Raw genomic sequence first — 15995 nt, 5'->3', positions numbered from 1 at the left:
AAGTGGTCGTGACGTTGAATTTGCCAATGAAGTGGAGGGAGAAGCGCCCTTCTAAATGGCATAAGCTGTGTGGTATTTCATCTAGGCATCAAAATCGCTCCCTGTCTTATTCATCTCATCATTATCATCGTCTCACAAAGCCACCACAACCGCCATGACGGCAGCGAGCCCAACGCCAGCGGCAGGAGTAGCAAATGCTCCGCCAACTCCTCCATCGAAAGTCGTCGTCTGAGCGACAACAGTTGGAGAGCCGGAAGCATCTGTCGAAGTCGAGGATGATGTAGAAGTAGTCTGGCTGGCTGAAGAACCAGTGCTAGTAGACATCGATGTTGAGCTTGAGGCTCCGCTGGACGTCTCGCTTGCGGCAGTCAGACCGCATCTGCGCAGTAGGTTGTTTGTCTCTGTTTTATATCAGTCGTTGAACCCTCATTAAAGACTATTGATTGTTACAGACCATCGTAGTCATCGTCGTCACTGCCTTGCCAAAAGGGGCGGATACAGGCCTCACAATCCGGGATCGCGGTGGCCATGTTCTGACCAGTGCAGATGCATTGGATTTCGCGATCGTTGCTGCTGAACGATTGATTGTCGCAAGATTCGGAGAGTTCTACGACTGGCGTGCAGACGTCTCGGCATTGGTTTGGCACATCATCGAATTCAATGCCCTCGTTGGCTCGAGTGAAGTGGACGAATCCGAGAGCGAGAGAAGAGATGAGTAGGGTAGTGCCGTGCATTGTGATTGACTGTCTCTGGATGATAGTCTGATAGTTCGTGATAGTGAGACGCTGCTGTTAGAAGGTTTGATCGGTGAACTTATACACTCAGCAACATTGTGCGTCCCAAACATGAAACACCATTTCGATGCACTCAGCCACCCCAACTACGTTTGGTAAGGGGAAGCGAACCTGCAATCGGAAGTGATTTTCTATCGTCAAAGAACGATCAGCCAGATTTGGTTCTTCGAAAACGTGGCGGAGCGTAGGCCAAGCGCATTTGGCATGTGCCAATGCATCCAGAGACTTGGCGTTGCTCCACATACACCTTCCAGCAACGACAACCACTGGAGCGATTCCTATTTCTGGAATGATGGCGTCGACAAAGAGCAAAAAGCTTACGACGACTTGGTCGTTGCATTCGTGTTCTGGAGGTGCCGAACTCTCCATGGCCCAGAGCAACGGGCAGTATCAAAACTGCATCCGATGGAAGAGAAAGATCGAATACTGTTCTCATCGTTTGTACTTCGTTATGGATTTGTAACTAGTTTTGATGTACGTGAGTGAATTCGAAGCCAAACCTCGAGTTCGTCTCGCAGCTCCCGTGATGGTAAAGCAAAAGCCGTGTCCTTTCTATGCGTTCTCGGTTCGCGGCATAGCGCTCCGTTTCTTCCATTCAGTACGACTAGCCAATTACTCGAGCTTCGTCTCGCATTGGTCACATATCCGCGTGCCCGCGAACATTCTCTTGCCAGGCGCTCCATCTCCGATGAGGCCCATGGTCCCTCACCATGCGTCAGGAGACCTAGCTGAGCGAAAGACATTTTTCATCGGTGTGGCTACACGCTCCCGCTTTGCCTTCCCCTGTTCACTAACCAGCCGGGCCGCGAAAGCAGAGGTAAAGGCGGGCGTCTTGCTCGCCACCTCGCGAAATCTCCCGCACAATCTGTTCTCATACAAGTCCTGGGCATGTTCGACAGCAGTGCTGACGGCACAAGCATGCATGGCTTTCTTACTGTCGGGAGCTGTATCGTACATCTCCTCGATAGCGTTGGCGAAATCTTCGGTGATCCATTCCTTGACTGCGCGTGCTTTGAACTTTGCGGCGGCCAGGTCTGCCAAAGCTGGGATGTTATATTTGTCGGCGGTGGTGTGCATGAGAACATTGAAGAGCATCGGTTTGTAGCAGTAATTCTCGTCGTCCTCGTCGGAGGGCCACAGGTAATGCTCGTCGTGGTAGTCTGACGTGTAGATGTATCGAAGCATCTCTCTCACCACGCAACCCTCATCGTCTAACAGAGCGATGAAGTTGCCACTTGCCTCCTAGTCGCGGGTCAGCTGGTATCTTCCGACGGTCGGTGTCGTACTGCTCACCTTGAATTGACCACTGAAGGCTCTGTCCAAGACATCAGACCGACTGCCAACGATGTTCTTGTGAACCCTCCATATCTTGTCTCCACATTCGATCTCGAAGTCGCTGTACTTCGGATCGTCGAACAGGCTGTCGGCACAAATTAGTGACGTGRGTGTTGTGCGCTCCCCGTTCGTTCGCTGACCTCGCGATACTGTCCACCATTGGCTTGTATGGTGGCGGAGCCTCTTCGGGCGAGGCGGCGATGACCGTTCCATTAGCCATGTTGGGGCGATGTGATTGGTATGACGTGGGAAGGAAATGGAGAGATGCTTCGTGCGTGAAGTGAAGTGCGGGTCGCGGCGCGGACAGCGGGAAATAGGCGCGCTAAGACCTGCCCGGCCAGCAGAAAGTGAATCAAAGGCGGCTTGTGCTTTTGAACGTCTCCACGACTATTGCTTGACTCTGTCTTCCAAAGTTCGTGATGAGGCTGTGGCTGTGATTTGCCAGGGAGGCCACCACTCGTTCGCCTGCTCTTACTCTTCATGTTGACGCATCTGACCAATACCAAGGAGTCACGCAAGTTCAGTGCACAGACATCAAGACTGCAGCTGGTCCACTTCATTTCACACGTTAGGCTGGTCGCGGAAAGGTCCAGTTCTTCCAATCTGAAAGTACCACGGTCCAGGAAGAGCAATTCGTCAAAAGTGTTCATTCTCCGACCAATATCAGCCGTCTCTTCTCATAAAATATTCTGCATTCAACAACTTTTGCCCCACCCCGCTCTTCTCGTAAAAGACGCGCGAGCTGAAATGGAGGCAACGAGATTCATCTACAACGGGACTCCCATCCGTTAATTAATCATGAACGCAGGCAGCTCTTGCCAGAAACGTCCGAAATGCAAAACCCAATGCCCGCTTTGCAAAGCCATGTGGAGGAACAGATCCTCGAGTTCCACGCAACGCGTGTCGTTAATTAAGCCATCCCCTCCAGCGCACCGACTGACCGCTCCGGTGCAGACACTCTCCTGGTGGACGGTCTTGGCTTCCTCAAGCGCAGGAGTTTCAACAAGAAGCTCTCAATGGGGAGGAGAATCAACCAGAGGCGGTTACAGAGGAAACTCATTGTCACGCTGAAAGTCGCAACAACGGCATCCAAGTAGTAGTGGTTTGCCGTTGCGACAATCACGCTCAGCACCAAGATCGGGTAGAAGATTCCCGAAAGTACGTACGCGAAGGAAGTCAGCGGCGATCGCATGCCGCGACCTCCACGTAGTCTTTGTAGGAGGCCGGACTGGTAGAGGAAAGTGCAGCCGATGATGAAGGCGTATGTAAAATGTAAGCTGGGCATGGCCGCAAGCTGGTTGACGTTGGATCCACCAACCCAGACACTTTCGGCGTGCTCCTGGCGGACAGTGTCTTTGAAACCAAAGGATTCTGGGAGAAGTCGAGGTGGCATGCATGGGTAGAAGCTGAAGATAGCAAATGCGGCGAAGTTACCCAGAGTCATGGTTCGGCGAACGATGGCGAAGGTGTCGAAGTTTGGCGCCACGTAATAGTACCAAGAAAGAAAGCTGTTCAAATGTTAGATCTTATCGTTGAAATAAAACGAGACCAAGGTACTCACGCTACAGTCCCTGGGATATGTACTAGGGAATAGATTTGGTTGAAGATGGTCATCACACCCAAGTGCCCGTTAAGGAGGTACTGCTGGAAGTCGACTTCGGTGACAGGGAAGAAGATGCTCAGCGGCGAGTTGTGCTCAATGTTCAAGATGGCAATGCCGTGATCTTGGGCCATCTCCGTCACTGCATGGCCTCCATATCTGTCATACAATCCTGCGCCAATCTTCTTGGTCATGGAGTAGGCCACAAAATTCAGAGCCCAGTAGAACATCTCGACCAGGAAGGGGAATTTCTGCAGGATCCGACTGGGTATGTTGAGTTTCGCGCTGTCAATTGGACCTGACTCGGAGCGCTGCAAGTCCACGCTGTTCTTCGGTCCATCTGGGCTGGCGGATCTGGATGAGGAGCTGCCAAACTCGTCTTCACGTTTCATGAGGGACTCGCTCAGGTCGTCGCCGCGGCCGGGAAACAGGCTGAAGTCTCGGTCTCGATTGACTATTAAAGATGTGACCATGATTGTGACCACGAGCTGGAGAGAAACATGTCAGCTTGCGGCACAGCACTCTGCAGCGTTACGCTGACGCCGGGCACAACGTACCAATGGCTCAAACCATTCTCGCGCCTGACTTTGTGGGTGCCCGAGATCTGGCATTGTTTCGTTCACCATCTTGCCCACCAATGTTGCGCGTTTGACGTGTGTTCACTCCTAGCACAGCCCTGCGGGCTCCGTGTTCTCGCGGGGTGAGGCGGAGGAGCGGTAGCGCGCGGAATGATCGTATGACAAAGGTATTGTCGCCGGAAGAAGAATGTACAGGTTCGAGGGCTGCGCGTACGGAGGTGGGGAGGAGGATCGGAGTTGAAGCAGAGCCGCAGAGGTGAAACGGTACAAGCCTGATTTCCCCAGAACGAAGAAGACCAAACTCAGAGAAATGAGGCGTGGCGTGTGGGGCAAGATTGTGGATATTGCAGTGATAGATCTGGTTGGGTGGATGTAATGTACAGAACCACCAGTGAAGTTGTAAGAGCCACCTTTTGTACACAGTTGCTGTCCACAGCGCCTTCCTCTCGAGTGTAAGTTACTCCGTACTTTACCTTGAGGGTACCACGATAGCACGCGACCTCCCTGAAAAACCGGGCCCAACGCCTATATAGGGTTAGCTCCCGATCTCTCAACCAATAATAAGCGAGACTGAGTCGACGGCTGATCTCCGCTTCGATGTTTCCATTGTCAGGACGGAATCAACAAACATGCGTCTTCCGGGAAGACTCCATCGATTTCCCTGGCCTGCATATGATCTTCTTCTGCAATTGAAATACAGAAAATGCCATCTTCTTCTCGCGATGCGGGACTTTCAACATCAAGGCCGGCTCCAATGACGCCGAAAGGAGACGCGAAGGATCCTGCACGATGTATCCCGCATCCTGCCCCCTATCACGCGGTCTCCATTGCTGCTTTTTCACTGAACAGCTTACCAACTCGGCGATATGAGCTTGATGCTAGGCACCACCGATTGAACCCATCAGCAGTCTTAGACGTCTTACTGCTTGTTACGTGGAATTTCAGAGTTGCGATTCGCGAAGATCAACGATCGGCATTAACGTTTTCTATCACTTAATGCAACTATTACTTAATGCAAGTGGCGTCCGCTAGGCTTAATATAGTAACTACCGCCGGTAATTAAGTGGTTATTAGCTCTAATAGTTATTAAGTAAGTGTTAGTATTTATTCTACTTCGTATTATTACTACTATATAGCTAGTAGTAGTAGTAAGCTTAGTAATGTATTACTTAGTTAGCTATTAAACTAGTAACTAGCCTTACTAGCCTTACTATTATTAAACTCGAATAGTATATCGCTATCGCTACTACTATCGCTTCCGTTAAATAGCTTATTATTACTACTATTAATCTCGCTAGTTAGCTTATTAAATAGACGTATAGCCTACTTACGAGCCTCTACATCTATATAGTCTTACTATATATTAATATAGTTAGTATAGCGGTCTAAAATAACCCTTAGATTACATATAACCTCCGTAGTAGCGAACTTAAGGTCTAGCTTCTCTTTCTTACGGTATTAGTAGGCCTTTACTACTTCTTTTAAGTTAGCCTTATCCGCCTTTACGAGGGCTTACTTAGTAAGAAGCTCGTTAACTACTTCTTACTATAACTCTATAAATAAGCGAGCAGCTATAATAGCGTATTATAAGTTAGTAGTCGCTTAGCTAGCTTAATTCGCTTTCGCCTTCGCTAGCTTCTTATATACGGCTACTATTCGCTTAAGTTATATATCTACTACCTATAGGTTCCTTCGAGTATCTAAAAGTAGCTTATTTATACGGATACGTTCGCTAGTAACGAGCTTCTTCGCTATAGTAATCTCTTACTTCCGTTCCTTAGTAGTTTAAGCGATAATAGCTAGTATAGTTATACGGTCCGTACGGTTAWTTTGCTTAGCCTTAAGGCGTCGAATAGCCTCGCTATTAATAACCTTACTAATATTAACCTTCTTAAGGCTATCTTTAATAGTTAGTTTACGTATCCGTTAATTCTTACCTACTAGCGTACGTAGCCTATCGTTTTCCTACTCGAGTAGTATAATCTAAGCGTTCTACCGCTCGTACGCTATCTCGAGTAATATTCGAGTACGTAAACGGCTTAGCGTTTAAGGCGTAGATACGAGGTAAGCGAGCACTCGATTAAATACGTAGTTACTAGCTAGCGAAGGGCCTAGTAAGCTCGTAAACGGCTCGTAAATTAGCTATTAAGAGTTATAGTTAGTAACTTTAATAGCCGGAGGATAAGGTTGCTTAGAAGAAGCGAGTTTAGCTAATACACGCTTAGGCTTAAACGGTAGTAGGCCGGTAGCCTTAAAAGCGTTAATTAGCCGTTCCTTCGTAAACGACTCGTTATACGCTTTTACAAATATCTAAATAAAGGCCTTACGATTAATTATATTCTACTCTATATAGGCACTATTAGCGACGAGCCTACTATATAGCTTCTTTAGGTGATYAAATCTAGCTATATTAAGTAGTTATAGTAGGTATATAGCGTAAGGTAGTAGGTAGAGTAGGATAATACGCTCGTTCTCGTAGTACTTAACGAATTCGAGTAATTCGTATAAGTAATAGCTATTAAGTATTTAGAGCCTATACGGCCGCTTACTGCTTTTATTAAGAGCTAGTAGTATATCCTTATTCTATTAAAAGAGCTACTAGATAGCGTAGCTAATGTTACTCTAGCTATTATTACTTACTATAATTATACCTTCGAGGCTATTCGTGTTAAATAAGGCCCTATCTATTACGCGTAATAGGCCTAGCTTAAGGGTAGCTCCCTTAATAATTAAGTAAACACGCCCTCGTACGCTAGTTATAGAGGTAGATAGTATTATAGTAGCCTATTCGCGATTACTAGGCTATTTTAACTATGCTCTTTTCTAGCGGTATAGAACTACTACTACCTCTATAGTAGTAATAATACCGAGGGTAACGCCGGTCTCGTCTATATTATACGTATTCGTAGGCGTAATACGGTACTTCTCGCGTATAGCCTTATAGAGTTTAAACTATCTAGAGTAGCTCTTAGGATTCTTCTCGTAGTAGTAGCGGTTGCTATTAATAGCTCTTATATACACTATACGGAGTATAGAGGACTTCGAAATAAACCTCCGTACCTAGTATTTACCTATAGGGACTATAGGCTTATCGCTACTAGCTATCTTAGCTATAAGCCCTATCGTAAGCCTCCTAACTATACTATATCTCGGAGGAAATCTATAGTTTGCTAACTATACGATATAGTTCTAAAGGGCTAGTAGTAAGGCTCGTAATAACCGGCTCTTAATTATAGCAGCCTCTATACGTAACCTAGTTAATTTACGAAGTCGTCGACTAAAGGTAGATACGGTAGTTCCGTACGTAGTAGCGTAGGCCTATTACGTAGCGTATTTCTCGCGGTCGCCCTTCTACTACGAGTTAATAGCTCTATCGGTCTTATCCTTACGTAGCGTAATAGCTATAGCGGTATAGTATTAGTAGTAGTAATAAAGTAATATTAGTATTAACGAGACGATACGGGGATCCGGAGGTATCTAATCCTTAGAGGGGCCTACGTATCTACCGAATATATACTAACTACGTATTATAAAATTACGAACTAAATACTATTAGACAGCTTAAAACGAGGGCTACAATTTAAGCCTATATAGACGTAATAAGGTAGTATAGTTATAAGGTTATAATACTATTAAGTTAAGATAGTAGAGGGCTCGAAAAATAGTAACTTTTTATAATAGGCGAAGCCCTAAGGCTAAAGTATAGGCGTGGCCTATATAGAACGCTTAGCATCCGCGTACTTTACGTCGGAATCCGCGGAGGATAGTTCTCTTCCCTATCGAACTTATTTAATTAAAACCTTACCTAAGCTCCTATATATACGTTACTCGCCCGTAATATTAAGTTCGATCGCTTTACGATAACTACCCCTTCGGATTAGGATACCGGAAGGAACTTCCCGGATAATAAGAGTTTAGGACGGAAAGCATCCGTAGAACCTACTACGGAGCTACGTAGAGCTATAGAACAGATATACCTTAAGTAATAGGCTATAGAAGCCGAGTTAAGCGCTACGCGCGCCGCGCTAGAACGCGCGGGATCCGAACGCTTAGCTAACGACGACATCCCTATAAGTATAATAATACGGAACCTTATAGAATCGGTATTAGCGCTAACTTAAGCGGGTTCCGTACGAGAACCGTTAGAACTAAAGGACTAGAGACCGCTAACCTAGGATAGTAGAGCCGATACTTTTAGGGATTACCTTCTTAGGCTAAAAAGCTCCTACTAAGTACGTTTCGGCCTTAAGCTAACGCTCTTCGCGGACTACTACTAGAACTCTATCTACGATACCCTCCTAGCGAGGGAGAGAGCGAGGATACGCTACTTCTAGGAAGCGGAGCTAGCCGTAGAAGCGACGGATCCCGACGCTTTCTTTACGTAGATCGAGAAGGTCTTCGGGGATAGTAACGAGAGAGTAAAGGCCCTAAAATAGCTTACGAGTCTTAGATACTCCCTTAGCTAACTATAGTACGATTACTAGCTAGAATTCGACGGACTCCTACTAAGTACTAGCGGATAGAGCTAGGCCGACGATATAAAGATCGGATATCTAAAGAATACCTTCTCGAACCTAATACGTACGTATACGGCCCCTATATAGAAGTTAACGGACTACTACGACTTCGTAGAGGAAGTAGAAAGGATTATAACTAACCTTAAGGAGATAGACTAGTTTAAATCCTCGAATAAAAGGTAGAGGGAAAAACACTCGGATAGTAGTACTATTATAATAGTTACTACTCGTTCTTACTTAGGACCCGCGACTTATCGCGTCGACTCTAACGGAGACGTAGTAATAGCCCCTACTCGACTAGGCGGAAACCGACTAAGAACTAACGGAGACCGTAAGGAAAACGGGAAATAGTAAGCTAAATAGGTAACCTAGGCGGAGCGAGATAAACGCCGATAAGTAAGGCTTTACTTCCGTTACGGAGTAGGCGGATACCTAGTAAAAGATTATCTATACGCCCTAGCTATCCGCCCCGCGACGTAGATTAATATAATAGCTATCGGGCTAATATTAGAGTCCGACTACGAAGGGTCGGACTAAGAAGGAAACGAGTCGAGAAAAGAGTAACTCCTATTTAGAGTTAGGAACTAGAAGTAAAGGAAGTAATAGTAGTAGAATAGAGCGAAGTAAAGAAGATAATAGACGGTTGCCTAATATATAGTAATATAGTCCTCGAGAAAACCTTTAAAAGCTTCGCTCTTATCGATAAAGGCTACTAGTACTATATTATAATTTACGGAGACCTTATAGAAGGACTCGGACTCCTCTTTATAAGTCGTAAGAAACGTAAGGTAAAAGAGGCTACTTTAAGTATAAAGAAAGCYRAGATAGAAGGAGTAGTCGCCCTTTAGATAAAAATCGACGGATATAATTAAGTTATATACGCGTATATCGTACTAGACTTAAACTTCCCGTTAGTTTTAGGAAATCCCTAGAAGGCGTAGAATAAGGTTAGAACCGCGCTAGATAAGGGCCGATTCTATTATAGAATCTTATAGAAGTAGGTAAAGAAAGGAAATAATTACTTAAAGGTCGACGATATTACTATATTAGCCGCTACTTATTTAGCGGATATCGAGAAGGCTCTAAAAACTAAGAACCCTCGGACTCTCGAAGAATTAAAGAAGAGCATACCTCTAAAGCTTTATAATATACTCCTATTATTCTTCGAGCGGAAAGCGGATAAATTAGCTTTATATAAAGGAGAGTACGATTACTAAATCGAACTCTAAAAAGAACTAGACGGGTTCTTACTAGAACTACCTTAGAGCCCGCTATATAGTATATCGAAGGACGAACTTCTTATATTATAAAAGACCTTAGACGACTTAATACGGAAAGAATATATACGTCCTTCTACTTTATTAGTAGCGGCCCCCGTACTTTTTATATAGAAGCCCGGAGGGGGATTAAGGTTCTACTATAACTATCGCGTACTTAATAAGTTAACGAAGCCGGATCGGTATCCCCTACCGTTAATCCTAGAGACCTTACGAAACTTATCGGATACTAAGTAGATTACGAAGGTAGACGTCGTAGCTACATTCTATTATATTCGTATAGCTAGCGGTTACGAAGAGAAAACCGCGTTCCGTATACGGTTTAGTTCGTTCGAATAGTTAGTATATCTATTCGGTTTATCGGGGGCTCCGGCATCTTTCTAACGGTATATTAACGGGCTACTACGAAAGTTTCTCGACGATTTCTACTCTATATATATAGACGATATAATTATCTACTCTAGCGGAATAAAAGAGGACTACTTCTAGAAGGTTCGTTAAGTACTCTAGGTACTTTAGGACGGAGGCCTATACCTAGACCCCGGGAAGTACGAGTTCGTAACTAAGAAGGTAAAGTACCTCGGGTTTATTATTTATACCGATAGAAAAGGAGTAGAACCCGACCTAGAAAAGCTAGAAGTAGTAAGAAACTAGGTAAGACCTAAAACTTAGAAGGAGATCCGTAGATTCCTCGGGTTCGCGAATTACTACCGTATATTTATCGCTTATTATTTAGAGCTAGCCGCTCTATTAATAGCGCTTACCGGGAAGGGAACGCTATTCTCCTAGGGAAAAGCGGAGGAAGAGGCGTTTAAGAAACTTAAGGTAGCGTACTATTAGGCTCCGGTACTTTCCTACTAGGATCTAACGCGAAAAACCTTCCTTAAAGCCGATTATAGCGGATTTACGATAGGAGGCGCCCTTCTATAAATTTAAGACGGAGTCCTATTACCCGTAGGCTTCTTCTCGCGAAAACTAAATAAAGTAGAGATTAACTACGATATCTACGATAAAGAGATACTAGTAATTATCTCCTACTTAAAATTCTAGACTTCCGAGCTTAAAGCGTATAGGTCCGTTACGATTTAGACGGATTATAAGAACCTCGAGTACTTTATAGTAAAACGGTAGTTATCGGAACGCTAAATTAGATAGGTAGAATTTATAGCGTAATTCTAGTTTACTCTAGTATACCGGCCGGGAGCCGAAGTAATTATACCGGACGCCCTATTAAGGAGAGAATAAGATACTCTTAAGTAAGACGATAAACGTTCGAGGTTCCGCCGATTCTTAAACCCGGATTCTATAAAGGATTAGCCTAAAACCGTAGAAGAAGCTACGGACGCCGTTATAGCTACGACTAGCTCCCTCCGAGATATAGCTAGATAAGAACTCGTTCCCGTTAGGGAATAGCCGACCTCTAGAGAGATACCGTCGGAAACTAACGGACCGTTTTAGGAACGCGAATTAAACGCCCTATAGAAGGAAGCGGAAAGGAGCGACTACGTCTACTAAGCCGTACGCCGCGTAGTTTAAGACGGAGACCGAACGCTACCTANACTTCCGAGCTTAAAGCGTATAGGTCCGTTACGATTTAGACGGATTATAAGAACCTCGAGTACTTTATAGTAAAACGGTAGTTATCGGAACGCTAAATTARATAGGTRGAATTTATAGCGTAATTCTAGTTTACTCTAGTATACCGGCCGGGAGYCGAAGTAATTATACCGGACGCCCTATYRAGGAGAGAATAAGATACYCTTARGTAAGACGATAAACGTTCGAGGTTCCGCCGATTCTTAAACCCGGATTCYRTAAAGGATTAGCCTAAAMCCGTAGAAGAAGCTACGGACGYMGTTATAGYTACGACTAGCTCCCTCCGAGATATAGCTAGATAAGAACTCGTTCCYRTTAGGGAATAGCCGACCTCYRRAGAGATACYRTCGGAAACYAACGGACCGTTTTARGAACGCGAATTAAACGCCCTATAGRAGGAAGCGGAAARGAGCGACTACGTCTACTAAGCCGTACGCCGCGTAGTTTAAGACGGAGACCGAACGCTACCTAGCRATATTAAGTTAAAAGTATAAGCTAGCGACTATTCCCTCGATAAAGAAGGGAGGCTCTAATACCGAGGTAAACTATAGGTRCCCGGAGTACTAATCKCGTCGGAATCCGAATATAAAGTAGCGGACTACGATACGCTAYRAGGAGATACGCTCCGGACGAAGCTAATCTAGTCCGTYTAYRATTCGCCGGTATACGGCTACYCTAGGCGGGACTCTACGGTATTATTAGTAGGAAGGTAGTTYTAYTAGCCTCTATAGTCGAAATACGTAAGGCAATTCCTACGTAATTACGATTACTACGGAAGGAATAAGGTATAGCGAGAGTATAAGTACGGACTCCTAAAGCCTTTACCGGTCCCTAAAAGGTTCTTCTAGGAGATCTCTATAGACTTTATAACGGATCTACTAGACTCGTAGGGTAACCGCTACCTATAGGTAATTAAGGACCGCTTAAGTAAGTTCGTCGTATTATAAGYRATRTCCGGTATAAAAGCGGAGGACTACGTATAGAACTTTATAGARTATTAGGTACGAYACTACGGCCTACTACGTACGATTACTAGCGATCGAGGAACGAATTAGACTAGTACCTTTTAGAGGACCCTATACCGCCTTACTAGCGTAACCTAGCGATTAAGCTCCGCTTACTATCCTTAAACGGACGGAGGCCCGGAAAGAATAAACTAGGAAATATAAGCCTACCTTCGGAACTATATTAATAGGGAGTAATCCGACTAGAATCGATAGCTCCCCGTAGTATAATTAGTACTAAACGGGAGATATTAAGCGGGACTAGGGATAAGCCCCTTCTTCGCTACTTACGGCTATAAGGCGCTACCGCCCGTAGCGCTAGAGCCGGAGAACGACGATTCTCCGAAGCTAGCCGCCGTAGAACGAGCGGCTTAATTCGTAGAAAAGATTAAGGAAATTACTACCTTATCTTAAGCTAGTATAGCGGATTCCGTATAAAAATAAGAGGAAGCCGTAAATAAGTTACGTAAACTAGTACTAGTCTATAAGGTCGGCGATAAAGTCTAGCTCGACTTAAGGAACTACGATACCGACCGGCCGAAGAGGAGTCTAGTAGAGAGATACGTAAAGTATACTATTTCCGAAGTGTTATCGCCGATATCCTTTAGGTTAATAGGGCTCCCTAAGAATATCTACCCTATATTCTACCTAAATAAACTAAGGCTAGTAAGTAGCGACTCTCTACCCGGATAAGAGTCCGACGATAAATAGCCGGACCTAGTACTATTTAAGACTTATAACGAGTAGGAGGTAGAGCAAATTCTCTATATTAGGAACAAACCTTAAAATAGAGGAAAGGGAAGGGAAGTACTAGTAAAATAGGCCGGATACTACGAGCTTATATAGGAACCCTTAAAAAACTTATCGGATACTATAGCTCTAGACCTTTTTAAGACTTAATACGGCGACGTAGCGGAGAATAACGGCCCTAAGGAAAAATAGGGGAAAGCGACGACTAAACGCCGGACTTAGAAAGGGACACTATAGGAATAAAAGGTAGAGTATAAGATTACTAGAGTTTAGAGCGATTTAGGGGACTCCGGCCGTTATTTAACGGCCCCCGGGGAACGGGTTACGGATATAGGCGTTATACGATTACTTTTAGGACTTTTTATTAGAGATTATAGAAATTACGGGAGACCGACGAAAAAGAGACGAGAACCGACGTTTTATAATAGTAACATTTTATTTCTTAAATATACTAGGAGAGACTTACGGGCTCTAGGGTTATTCCTACGGAGCCCGACCGAAATACTACTTACTTAGGCTAAGAACGGCGCTTTCCTAGCTATAGAGTAGGAACTAGACTACTAGGACTATTACGGTTAGTAATAGAAAAGTAGCGGAGAACGGGGTAAACTTACGTAAGAGAGGCTTATATAGCCTTAGTGTCGATAGTAATATTTAAAGTATTATATATATAACTAAAATTCGGTTAGCGACGGAAAAGGACCGGAGAGCGAAGAACTTACGGAGGGAGTAGCATCTAGAGCTTTAGAATCTTTAAAGGCTTAATAATCTTAATAGCGGTCTTAAGGTCCTTAAAGGTAATCTCGCTAAAACGCGCGTAAGCCGATAGAAAACGATCGGGAAGCGGGCTATATCTTATACTTCCTCCTTATCCTTAGCTCTAGTCTAGGTAGCGTATACGGTATAGTAGAGAGACGGGCTAAATACTACGGTTAGCGAGGTAAAACGGTCGGAACCCGGGGTATATATATAGGGCCTTATAAGGTTAACGCCGGTCGGAGTACGACTTATAGGCTCGAGTACGGGAAGACTAAGATATTAGCGGAGAGCGTAAGAAAAGTATCGGAGTCCGGGGACTTACCTTCTAAGTAATATAATTAACCCTAGAGTTAGCGTAGCTAATATAGTAGATATAGTTTAGCTTAGATATCTAAGGAAACCGGTTAAAAACTATAGAGAGCGGGGGAAAGGGGGGTGCCTCCTAAGAGGAAGGGAAGGGGAGAAAGGGTAATAATACGTATATTAGTAAAGGTATAGCTAACGAAAGAAAGAGGGGAGGGGGGGGGATCCGCTATATATACGTAGCGGAGCGGTATAGTAAATAGTAAAGTAAGGCGGAGTAAGGTAGTAGTAAATAACTCTAATCGTAAGTTAGCGGCGCCTTTTAGCCTAAGTCCGACGGTTCTAATACGGAGAGATAGAGTAAAGTAAGAGCGGAACGCGGGAAGGACGGGAAGCGTATATATACGTATACGGCTACCTAATTATAAAGCGGAGAGCGGTAGTAAAGTAAGCGGCCGGAGCCCGAGAATATTTTTCCGCGCTCCGTACCGAAAAGAGAGGGGGGAAGGGAGGAGGGGGGTAATATAATAGGCGAAGCCCTAAGGCTAAAGTATAGGCGTAGCCTATATAGAACGCTTAGTATCCGCGTACTTTACGTCGGAATTCGCGGAGGATAGTTCTCTTCCCTATCGAACTTATTTAATTAAAACCTTACCTAAGCTCCTATATATACGTTACTCGCCCGTAACACTTTTAGTATACCTTTCCTATATAGGCTAGCTAATATATATAAAACCTCTACGGCTATATCCGTGTCTATATAGATAGAGCCTAGCGGACGCTACTTATATTAAGTAATAGTTATATTAAGTAATAGAAAACGTTAGACGGTACGGCGGCTATAGGCTGTCCTTATTCTAAGGTAGAATCTAAAGGTAGAGCTAGTAGCTAGCTAGGGGGGCCGGAAATAACGTAGTAGATCCCGCTTAGTAGCGCTACTACTAATTCTAATCTTTCCTACTATTCCTTATCCCCTCTTACTACTATACTATCTATATCGTCGCTACCGGAGGTATTATTATTATTAATTAACGAGTTAAGTCGATTAGCGCTGTTTTTACCGGCTTCTTATCTACTACTACTAATTATTCTTATCGCTCCGGCCTTACTACCGCCGCTAGCCTTACTACTATAGATAATAATTTTAATATCCCTTAGAGCGAGTTTATTAATAATTCGGATAACGATTAAGCCCTTAATATCTATCTATAGGATAACCTAGCGTTATCTTCGTACGAGTAGTAGTTTAATAATAACGCTTACTTAGCTATATTCGATACGCTACTATCGTTCGAGGGCGCGGCGAATACGGAGTAAAACGAACGAGCGGTATTTATTCTAGTAGAGGATACGGATACGGATACGGATAAGGAGGTTTCTAATAATAAGAAGGTTAGCTACCGCCGTAAGGTTAGTATAAGCGCGTTCTGTTAAATATTAGTCGGAGGTTCGCAGATTTTTAGGGGTAGAGTAAAAGAGTAT

General features: G+C 44.4%; 3 protein-coding genes; all 3 read right to left on the bottom strand.

The window, feature by feature from the left end:
* Positions 1-132: 132 nt before the first annotated feature.
* On the bottom strand, positions 133-734 carry RCC_00969 (uncharacterized protein; the record flags this gene model as incomplete). XM_023766191.1 has 2 exons in its annotated part: positions 133-401; positions 455-734. 2 exons carry the CDS (start codon positions 732-734, stop codon positions 133-135), a joined length of 549 nt encoding a protein of 182 aa, XP_023621959.1.
* Positions 735-1499: 765 nt separating this feature from the next.
* RCC_00968 (uncharacterized protein) lies at positions 1500-2349 on the bottom strand (the record flags this gene model as incomplete). XM_023766190.1 has 3 exons in its annotated part: positions 1500-2036; positions 2088-2214; positions 2270-2349. The coding sequence occupies 3 exons, from the start codon at positions 2347-2349 to the stop codon at positions 1500-1502; spliced, it is 744 nt and encodes a 247-aa protein (XP_023621958.1).
* A 690-nt stretch (positions 2350-3039) lies between these two features.
* On the bottom strand, positions 3040-4340 carry RCC_00967 (uncharacterized protein; the record flags this gene model as incomplete). XM_023766189.1 has 3 exons in its annotated part: positions 3040-3637; positions 3691-4217; positions 4287-4340. 3 exons carry the CDS (start codon positions 4338-4340, stop codon positions 3040-3042), a joined length of 1179 nt encoding a protein of 392 aa, XP_023621957.1.
* Positions 4341-15995: the final 11655 nt, after the last annotated feature.

Source organism: Ramularia collo-cygni (assembly GCF_900074925.1).
Source record: "Ramularia collo-cygni strain URUG2 genome assembly, contig: RCC_scaffold01, whole genome shotgun sequence".
NCBI lineage: Eukaryota > Fungi > Ascomycota > Dothideomycetes > Mycosphaerellales > Mycosphaerellaceae > Ramularia > Ramularia collo-cygni.
The sequence above is the reverse complement of the archived record's forward strand: the minus strand, read 5'-3'. Positions and strand labels throughout refer to the sequence as shown.